Source organism: Oncorhynchus tshawytscha, linkage group LG02 (genome assembly GCF_018296145.1).
Source record: "Oncorhynchus tshawytscha isolate Ot180627B linkage group LG02, Otsh_v2.0, whole genome shotgun sequence".
NCBI classification, from domain to species: domain Eukaryota; kingdom Metazoa; phylum Chordata; class Actinopteri; order Salmoniformes; family Salmonidae; genus Oncorhynchus; species Oncorhynchus tshawytscha.
This window is the reverse complement of record NC_056430.1, coordinates 33,310,340-33,321,611: the sequence shown is the minus strand read 5'-3', so window position 1 is coordinate 33,321,611 and position 11,272 is coordinate 33,310,340. Positions and strand designations below refer to the sequence as shown.

General features: G+C 43.8%; 1 protein-coding gene across 2 annotated transcripts in view; it reads right to left on the bottom strand.

Moving 5' to 3' along the window:
- Positions 1–3,483: 3,483 nt before the first annotated feature.
- LOC112217489 (receptor tyrosine-protein kinase erbB-3) overlaps positions 3,484–11,272 on the bottom strand; it is a 34,341-nt gene continuing 26,552 nt past the window's right edge. For both annotated transcript variants that reach the window (XM_024377815.2, XM_024377807.2), the window contains 9 exons: positions 9,364–9,549; positions 9,106–9,261; positions 7,460–7,535; positions 7,185–7,331; positions 6,909–7,006; positions 6,491–6,676; positions 6,195–6,254; positions 5,786–6,056; positions 3,484–5,534 (listed from right to left, as the gene is read on the bottom strand). In XM_024377815.2, the coding sequence (XP_024233583.1) occupies positions 4,651–5,534; positions 5,786–6,056; positions 6,195–6,254; positions 6,491–6,676; positions 6,909–7,006; positions 7,185–7,331; positions 7,460–7,535; positions 9,106–9,261; positions 9,364–9,549 (2,064 nt within the window). In that variant the 3' untranslated portion in view covers positions 3,484–4,650. The remainder of the gene's footprint in view (positions 5,535–5,785; positions 6,057–6,194; positions 6,255–6,490; positions 6,677–6,908; positions 7,007–7,184; positions 7,332–7,459; positions 7,536–9,105; positions 9,262–9,363; positions 9,550–11,272) is intronic.

Here is an 11,272-nt window from a genome sequence, read left to right as displayed (position 1 = left end):
GCTGCCCAGTGACGCGGGACTACCAGACGAGCCAAATGCCTTTTATGCTCACTTCGAGGCAAACAACACTAAAGCATGCAAGAGAGCACCAGCTGTTCCGTATGACTGTGTGATCACGCTCTCCATAGCCAATGTGAGCAAGACCTTTATACAGGACAACGTTCGCAAGGCCGCAGGGCCAGATGTATTACCAGGACGTGTATTTAGAGCATGCGCGGACCAACTGGTTTAATATATATATATGTGTATGTAAATATATATGTATGTATTTATTTGACCTTTATGACTGACTATGCAAGTCAGTTCTTATTTACAATGATGGGAACAGTGGGTTAACTGCCTTGTACAGGGGCAGAACAACAGATTTTTACCTTGTCAGTTCGGGGATTCGATCTATCAACCTTTCAGTTACTGGCCCAATACTCTAACCAATAGGCTACCTTCCGCCCCTTAAGTGTGTTCACTGACATTTTCAACCTCTCCCTGACCGAGTCTGTAATACCTACAAGCAGACCACCATAGTCCCTGTGCCCAAAAAGGGAAGTTAACCTGCATACATGACTACCGCCCCGTAGCACTCACGTCGGTAGCCATGAAGTGCTTTGAAAGGCTGGTCATGGCTCACATCAACACCATCATCCCGGAAACCTTAGACCCACTCCAATTCACATACCGGCCCAACAGATCCACAGATGACGCAATGTCAATCACACTCCACACTGCCCTTTCCCACCTGGACAAAAGGAACACCTACGTGAGAATGCTGTTCATTGACTATAGCTCAGTGTTCAACACCATAGTGCCCACAAAGCTCACCACTAAGCTAAGGACTCTGGGACTAAACAGCTCCCTCTGCAACTGGATCCCGGACTTCCTGAATGGCTTCCCACAGGTGGTAAGGGCAGGCAACATCACATCTGCCACTGATCCTCAACACGGGGGCCCCTCAAGGGTGTGTGCTTAGTCCCCTCCTGTACTCCCTGTTCATCCACGACTGCGTGGCCAAGCATGATTCCAGCACCATCATTAAGTTTGCTGACGACACAACAGTGGTAGGCCTGATCACTGACAACGATAACACAGCCTATAGGGAGGAGGTCCGAGACCTGGCAGTGAGGTGTCAGGACAACAACCTCTCCATCAATGTGAGCAAGACAAAGGAGCTGATCGTGGACTACAGGAAAAGGAGGCCCGAACACTCCCCCATTCACATTGACGGTGCTGTAGTGGAGCGGGTTGAGAATTTCAAATTCGTTGTCTCTGCTACCACACGGCAAGCGGTACCGGAGCTCCAAGTCTAGATCCAAAATGCTCCTTAACAGCTTCTACCCCCAAGCCATAAGACTGCTGAACAATTAATCAAATGGCCACCCGGATTATTTTGCATTCACAACCCCCCCTTTGTTTTTAAACTACTGCTATTCGCTGTTTATTATCTATGCATAATCACTTATGCTCCTACCTACATGTACAAATTACCTCGACTAACCTGTACCCCGGCACATTGACTCGGTACCGGTACCCCCTGTTTATAGTCTCGTTATTCTTGTTTTATTGTGTTACTTTTTATTTTATTTTTTACTTTAGTTCATTTAGTATATATTTTCTTGAGCTGCATTGTTGGTTAAGGGCTTGTAGTAAGTAAGCATTTCACATTAAGGTCCCCACCTCTTGTATTCGGTGCATGTGACAAATCAAATTTGATTTGTACACTGCATATAAGTATGCCACCAATGCAATTCTAATACATCCACTGATTATTACTTTTTTTGTGTCAAATTAATAAATAATTGTCTTTTGGTGAATTTATATAATTACATTCCCACCTTGTTTACTGTTATCTAGTCCAAATATGGAAAGATTCCACTATTTATTTCTGTTTAAATGACTTTCAATGGGGAACTTTTATTTTGAAGCCAAACCGTCAAGTCCACAATTGTGGTTAATCCTTATTGTGGCTAGCTTCACACAGGTACCGCCACTACCAAGCCAGAGATACTTATTAGGAGATGGTAAACTCGTTCAAGACGAGAATCAAGTGCGCGGTGCATTCTGGGTGATTATGGGACAAGGCGAGCTCTCCTTTAAGGTTTGAATGGGAGTCAATTTGACGCTGGCTCAAAAACCCAAAATTAGCATGAATTTCGTCAACAAGAAGTGCAACATTACCAATATTTTCAAAGATGTGAGGTAAATAACTTGCTCTCTGTAATATTGTATATCTTTGGAATCGTGAGATTACGTACTTTCGATGAAAATAGGCACGTTTCTCCACTCATACCCTGACTTTGAGAAGGGATTGCGTGACAATTAGTTTAGCAACCGTGTGATGCAGCATGATAACGTGAACGCGATTGGTCGACAGTCTGCTGGGTGGGACGTTGTACATAATCCATTCATTGCCCGATGTGATTCCTATCTCCTTTCTGTAATATCAATTACATTTAAGGGGTTTTATTGTCATGGGAAACATATGTTAACATTGCCAAAGCAAGTAAAATAAACAAGTGAAATAAACCGTAAACAAAAGTGAAAAACAGTATTTACAGTAAACATTACACATACAAAAGAAAAAAGACTATCTCTGACCAAGCTCCACTTCATGTAGCTGCTCAAGCCCCTGATTCTCCAATCTCCTCCTATGTTCTTGCTACGTAAGAAAAACCTCACGACCAAATAGGGCTTTATGATCTAAATCAGGGATGGGGGTTAAAAAAAATCTGAACTCATGAGGGGCCACAGTTGCTCGCGGGTCTGTGTACACACTTTGTTACATCTGCCGTTGTAAAAAGTGCTCTAGAAATAGGCAGGGTTTATGATCCTTGGGACATTGCTACCCTAAACCCTAACCCTAAAGCACTTTTCATACAGCCAGCGGAATATCGTTGAGTTACGACTTGATAACTTGTAGATAATGATCCAGTTTCCCACCTGGAAAGTTTCGGAATCAACCAGTATGAAGCTCCACGCAAAATAACTTAAGTTCATTTTAATGCAGAGGTTCCAAGTTTCCATTAGCATGTGAACACGGCGTTAGATCAGCATCTTTGATTTCCTTGCGCCTCTATTGAAGGCTGTAGGGACAGCCGCATCAAGGTGCCATCCCACTTCTGACACCAATGTGTACATTCTGGCCTGGGTTGCATCCTTATCGGGACTCAATCTACAGTCCCTGATACTGTCAGTCCAACACCTTAACTGTTATGCACAGAGAATAACTTGACAAGGACACTAATTGTTGTACTAAGGTCACTATAAATGTGGTTCCTGGGATGTTGTTTCAGGTGTTGAGCTCTGGTAATATGCTCAGCCCAACTGGAATAACAACATGGAATGTGCCTATTCATTTCTCACTTACCCCAATGAATGGGACTGTGTAACAAGTGAACAGCAAGACACCACAGAAATTAATTAAACATCTGTTATCAACAAACAGATTGTGAATTATGCGCATTCTCACTAATTAATGACAACAATCACATACATTCTTCAAAGAGTTTTATTATGTAGAAAATACTAAATAATATCACTTAAATGTTACATTAACATTTTCAAAACATGAAAATACCATAGAAAAATAACATTGTACAAAACCATTTTTTGTTCTTATAAGTAAAAACATATACAAAGCTTATAATCGGGCCATTTCTATTAGTGCTTCACACACTCAGTGCCTTACACTTATAATACAGTATCATATTTCAAAGAAAAGAAAAACATCCCAAAGCCTATGTTATTATGGCTAAAAAACATGATCAATGTAAACCTGTAACAGACACAATGGCTGAACTTCCTGATTTGGCTTCTTTTTCGGCTTGGTCATTAAGAAATGCAGCGGCCATGACTGAAGCCAAACAAGAGTTGTCTTGTAAGGTGGTTTAATGTGGGTGTCTCGTGTGTGTGTGTACACAGTTACAGTAACTCACTCTTCTAGATATCTTGAAACCAGGTCTTGTGTCTTAAAGTTGCCTAAGATGGGTAGTGCTAGCCAACTTTCTTTTGCCAGTTAGCTTCTGCAGGCTAGTATGTGACCGTGGCAAAGTAGATTTTTCATGTTGCACATCTTTTAATTGTCTTATTAAATGCTTTCAATATTTGTTTATGAATTTCTACAATTTATAGTTTGTATTAGGTTTTTAAGTCATTTAAATTTGGAGCTATTGATATTTAAAAAATATTGTCCCATGTACCATTTACTGATGGTCTATCTAGCCCCGTAGGTATCGAATGTCAAATCAAATTGACTACAGGCATTACAACCTCCAAATTGATGACTGCTTGGTGGGCAGGATTGAAATAAACCCAACCCCAGGAAACCTATTACGGTACCGTTTATTCCGTGACATAAAATGTTTTCCTATCATCTCGCAAATCTCTGTTCTGAACGAGACTGACTTTATGATTTACACTAGAATGAATGTTTCTGACTCATTGATGCCACATAGGCCATTTTTAAAACAAGAAGTAGCTTTTTAGTGTCAGTTGCTCTTTAAAATACAAAAATGGCACAGAGATATGTCTTAAATATTTTTGATATTTGGATGGCTCTGGATTGGTTTCTCCCCTCTCCTGGTCCTTCATTGAATTCAATGGACATGGAAAAGCTACAGAGGCAGCTATCCCCTTCAGGTTTGAAGGAGGTCCACTTCCCTACGTGCTCACAGCGTTAGGCTTCAGGAACAACCTGCTCTGCCAGTAGTCTGGATTGTCAAATGAGCGATCTCCGCCACCAGGCTCCCCCACCCCTACCCCTGCACGCACTTTTACAAATGCCCCCATCCCTGTGTGCTGACCCCCCATGCCCTCCACTACACCCTCACCTTCTCCCTGCAAATTCTCATACTCCACTGGGTCCCCAGCTCCAGGGGCAGCCAGGGAATCCATGTCCTCGTACTCATCCACCTCTCCCTCTCCTCCTCTCTGCATCCTCAGCCCCTCCCTGCTTCGCAGAGCCTGCCGCAGCTTGGGTTGCCTGTTAGTGTAATGATAGTCGTCCTCTTCTACGTATTCATCGTCCTCTTCCTCCACCTCTCTCTCGTCTCTCATCCGCTGTTTGGGCATAGCTCCAGGATGAGGGACAACTCGTGTTGGGGGATCGTCTGGTCTTTCACTGACCTCTGGTCCAACACTTCGAATGTCCATGTACTCATATTCAACGTCACCAGAGCCCCTTTCCTCCATTTTGTCTGAATCAGAGTTGAGGGCAGGGAATTCATAGTCCTGGTGTTCTTCATTCTTGGTTTGGCCTCCCCTGTTCTCCCCAGCTGATGTCCTGTGCCCCGTGCACTCTGTATACTCTGTGTCCAGGGATGGCAGAGAAGAGCGTTGCCTCTTGGTCATCTTCAACCAATGGCCATCTTTGGAGTGGCCAGGCTGCTGCCTGGGAGAGAGAGTCATCATGAACGCCTGTTTGTTCATGTACTCATATTCTTCACAGGAACTGTCATTGTCCTCCGAGGGTCCTGACGGGTATGAGGGAACCTTGGACGTCCTCCCGTGAGGAAGGGTGACCCGTGAGCTAGACAGTAATGTATCTGTGGAGAACAGTGACAAGGGAAAGAGGAATGAGTAAGGTGATCCAGAGATCTGAAATGATCTGAGTAATTAACACTGACACTTTCAGTTATAACAATGACCATGCAACCATCCACAAACAAAAACATGTGACTATTTATGGCTTAAAGAAAATATAAAAATGCAATATGTTCAATAGTCAGAAACACAAAGGTATATGTTTCTATTATTGTGTGGTATGTTTGTTTTCGTGATCTATCTATGGTATCACCTCTCTCTGGACTGTCACCCAGTCCGGGGAGCACGTATCCGTTTTGGTCCTCCTCCCCCTCTGTGTCAGGGGAGGGGGTCTCAGACAGCACCCCTGACATGCTGTCCCTCTGGGACATGTAGGCACTGTCCTCCCGATGCCGCTTCCTCTGCAGGCTGCCAGCCAAGTCCTCGCTCATCTCCAGCTCCACCAACGTGCCCCGCCCCTCGGAGCTCTCTGACACAGTGCGGGCGGAGTTGAGGCGAGAGCGAGATGCTGGGGACCACACCATCTATATAGAGGAACAGGGGGTATAATGTCAAATGAGTGAGCAACCCTATAGGATTGATATAGGCTGGAAGACTTTACATGCATTATTGAAACGTTTTCAGTAGGTTTTCATGTATCTTTATCATCTCCAGTGATTGACCTGAGAGTTATCCAGTCCTGGGGTCATGGGCAGGTATCCAGCCTGACTGCTGTGAACACCCTGAGGGGAATACAGGAATGGGACAGGACGGGGTGGGAGTTAGAAAAACAACTTGGTGAACAAAAAGGTTGTTTCGATCTGCCCATGTTATATATTGACGACCTGACCAGGACTATAGGCTATAACTTGGATTTTCCTGGTCAGGTCACATGGTCCGGAAAAACTTCTGGCCCCATACAGTTTAAAATGTATGCATCGTGTATGCATCGGGAGAGATGCCTTATATGAGCCCTCACCCTGTGGCTTTCCATTCGTGAGAGTCGAGAAAGACTCCTGGCCTGTGACAGATAGAGAGGAGGTGTGGCCATGCCGTCCCCTAGCCTCTCCTCATCCTGGTCCTCCAGCCCCGCCTCCATGTGATCCAACTCTGTAACTCGGTGGTGAGAATCGTCTGAGGGAGAGTCCGACGGGCTGCAGTCCCCCTGGTGAACAGAGGAAGAAATAAATTTCAAATCATCATCATCACTAACAACATCATTATTATTATCATCCTCATGAGCTGACATTTGGTGTGGATGAACAAGAGTATGACTCAGGCAAAGAGTACAGTCTTAGGACTGTATTGATTGGCATTTGGGAGTGGACTCCAAAAAACACATTCTTAGCAAACATTGATTTATATGGCTGGCTCCCAGGTGTGGCATTCTATCTTACCTTGATCACAAGGTACCGAGGCGGGTCCCTGGCCATTCTGGTAAACTCATTGGCCAGTTCCTTGAAGGTGGGACGGACATTCTCGTCAATCATCCAGCCTGTAAATGATGACAATGCCACGTGAGTCCCATTTTTGAAAATATTTTCAGTTGTTTGAACATTCTTTAGATACTATACTTTCATAGCAAAACAAATGATTACAATGCAACGTACTCTAACACATTTCACACAGATCTGATAGGTATTGAGGGTGAAGGAGAGAGGGTGGGCACTCACACTTGACCATGACCATGTAAACATCTATGGTACAGATGTGTGGCTGGGAGAGACGCTCGCCCTTCTCCAGCAGGTCAGGCACTTCCTGTGGACGCATCGTTGAGTAGGGCTCCGCCCCGTATGACATCATCTCCCACACTGTCACTCCTGCAAGATGGAGTAATATAATTGACATTCTAAAATCCTGGTAACTCAACATACACATAAGTACTTTCAAGTTACCGTTGATATAAAAGTCTATAAAAAGCACATGAAACATACACACAGTGACTCACCATAGCTCCAGACATCACTTTGATGTGTGTATCTGCGGAACAAGATGCTCTCCAGAGCCATCCATTTGATAGGTGTCTGTGGTGAGAGAGACAAGACAGGGAACTATGTCACCATGAGTTGCACCCAGTTCAAAGCCTGTGGCCACTGGGAAAAAACACCTATTAGGTAGTGTTCATGGCAGCAATGCAAAACACAGAGAGAAACAGGCCACGTATCTAGTCAACATCTCACCCAACAGAAAATACACAGGCCACGTATCTAGTCAACATCTCACCCAACAGAAAATACACAGGCCACGTATCTAGTCATCTCACCTAACAGAAAATACACAGGCCACGTATCTAGTCAACATCTCACCCAACAGAAAATACACAGGCCACGTATCTAGTCAACATCTCACCTAACAGAAAATACACAGGCCACGTATCTAGTCAACATCTCACCCAACAGAAAATACACAGGCCACGTATCTAGTCAACATCTCACCCAACAGAAAATACACAGGCCACGTATCTAGTCAACATCTCACCCAACAGAAAATACACAGGCCACGTATCTAGTCAACATCTCACCCAACAGAAAATACACAGGCCACGTATCTAGTCAACATCTCACCCAACAGAAAATACACAGGCCACGTATCTAGTCAACATCTCACCTAACAGAAAATACACAGGCCAGTATCTAGTCAACATCTCACCCAACAGAAAATACACAGGCCACGTATCTAGTCAACATCTCACCTAACAGAAAATACACAGGCCACGTATCTAGTCAACATCTCACCAGAAAATAACAGAAAATACCAACAGGCCACGTATCTAGTCAACATCTCACCTAACAGAAAATACACAGGCCACGTATCTAGTCAACATCTCACCTAACAGAAAATACACAGGCCACGTATCTAGTCAACATCTCACCTAACAGAAAATACACAGGCCACGTATCTAGTCAACATCTCACACCTAACAGAAAATACACAGGCCACGTATCTAGTCAACATCTCACCTAACAGAAAATACACAGGCCACGTATCTAGTCAACATCTCACCCAACAGAAAATACACAGGCCACGTATCTAGTCAACATCTCACCTAACAGAAAATACACAGGCCACGTATCTAGTCAACATCTCACCCAACAGAAAATACACAGGCCACGTATCTAGTCAACATCTCACCCAACAGAAAATACACAGGCCACGTATCTAGTCAACATCTCACCTAACAGAAAATACACAGGCCACGTATCTAGTCAACATCTCACCTAACAGAAAATACACAGGCCACGTATCTAGTCAACATCTCACCTAACAGAAAATACACAGGCCACGTATCTAGTCAACATCTCACCTAACAGAAAATACACAGGCCACGTATCTAGTCAACATCTCACCTAACAGAAAATACACAGGCCACATATCTAGTCAACATCTCACCTAACAGAAAATACACAGGCCACATATCTAGTCAACATCTCACCAAACAGAAAATACACAGGCCACGTATCTAGTCAACATCTCACCAAACAGAAAAGAAACAGGATGGTTTTTCCAGAAGAAGATAAAGATAAATAGTAGGCTGAGACATTGTCCATGACAAGTTATTCCGGACTATGTGACCTAACCAAGAAGACAACACACCTTGACCTCATTGTAGAAGTACTTCTTGTCGTCAGGGTATAGCAGGTCTGCGATGCCATAGTCAGAGATCTGGACAATGTAGTCACTTTTCAAGAGAACATTCCTGGCTGCCAGGTTTCTGTGGACCATCCTGTGTTCCTCCAAATAGTACATACCCTGACGGGGGAGAGGACACACACACCTCAGTCGCATAAACAATAACATGCACGCATACACAACCACGCACACACACACACACACACACACACGGTATATCACCTTGGCAATCTGCACACACCAGTTGAGCAGCCTCTGTGGGTCCAGGCTATCCCTGTAGTGCCTGATGTGCTCCAGTAAGGACCCCTGAGTGCTGAGCTGGGTGACCAGCTGGAGACTTGCACCTGGACAGACGCCTAAGAGCCTGACTATGTACTGGTGGTCCAAGCTACCCATCGCCAACATGTGCTGCAGGGGTTATTAGAAAAATCTGCATTAGTAAACAGAGTCAAGCTAAGTGTTATCAGGTCAGTTCTGATTTGAAGGGGAAGATGTTCTTGAGAATGGGTATGTGAGATATACACCACCGTTCAAAAGTTTGGGGTCACTTAGAAATGTCCTTTTTAAAGAAAAGCACATTTTTTGTCCATTAAAATAACATCAAATTGATCAGAAATACAGTGTAGACATTGTTAATGACTATTGTAGCTGGAAACGGCTGATTTTTAATGGAATATCTACATAGGCGTACAGAGGCCCATTATCAGCAAACATCACTCCTATGTTCCAATGGCATGTTGTGTGAGCTAATCCAAGTTTATCATTTTAAAAAGGCTAATTGATCATTAGAAAACCCTTTTGCAATTATGTTAGCACAGTTGAAAACTGTTGATCTGATTAAAGAAGCAATAAAACTGGCCTTCTTTAAACTAGTTGAGTATCTGGTGCAACAGCATTTGTGGGTTCAATTACAGGCTCAAAAAGGTAAGATACAAAGAACTTGCTTCTGAAACTCGTCGGTCTATTCTTTTTCTGAGAAATGAAGACTATTCCATGCGAGAAATTGGCAAGAAAATGAAGATTGCGTACAATGCTGTGTACTACTCCCTTCACATAACAGTGCAAACTGGCCCTAACCAGAATAGGAAGAGGAGTAGAAGGCCCTGGTGCACAACTGAGCAAGAGGACAAGTACATTAGATTGTCCAGTTTGAGAAACAGATGCCTCACAAGTCCTCAACTGGCAGCTTCATTAAATACAGTGAGGGAAAAAAGTATTTGATCCCCTGCTGATTTTGTACGTTTGCCCACTGACAAAGAAATTATCAGTCTATAATTTTAATGGTGGGTTTATTTGAACAGTGAGAGACAGAATAATAACAAAAAAATCCAGAAGAACGCATGTCAAAAATGTTATAAATTGATTTGTATTTTAAATGAGGGAAATAAGTATTTGACCCCCTCTCAACCAGAAAGATTTCTGGCTCCGAGGTGTCTTTTATACAGGTAACGAGCTGAGAGCACATTCTTAAAGGGAGTGCTCCAAATCTCAGCTTGTTATCTGTATAAAAAGACACCTGTCCACAGAAGCAATCAATCAATCAGATTCCAAACTCTCCACCATGGCCAAGACCAAAGAGCTCTCCAAGGATGTCAGGGACAAGATTGTAGACCTACACAAAGGCTGGAATGGGCTACAAGACCATCGCCAAGCAGCTTGGTGAAAAGGTGACAACAGTTGGTGCGATTATAAGCAAATGGAAGAAACACAAAAGAACTGTCAATCTCCCTCGGCCTGGGGCTCCATGCTAGATCTCACCTCATGGAGTCGCAATGATCATGAGAACGGTGAGGAATCAGCCCAGAACTACACGGGAGGACCTTGTCAATGATCTCAAGGCAGCTGGGACCATAGTCACCAAGAAAACAATTGGTAACACACTAATCCGTGAAGGACTGAAATCCTGCAGCGCCCGCAAGGTCCCCCTGCTCAAGAAAGCACATATACATGCCGGTTTGAAGTTTGCCAATGAATATCTGAATGATTCAGAGGACAACTAGGTGAAAGTGTTGTGGTCAGATGAGACCAAAATGGAGCTCTTTGGCATCAACTCAACTCGCCGTGTTTGGAGGAGGAATGCTGCCTATGACCAAGAACACCATCCCCACCGTCAAACATGGAGGTGGAAACA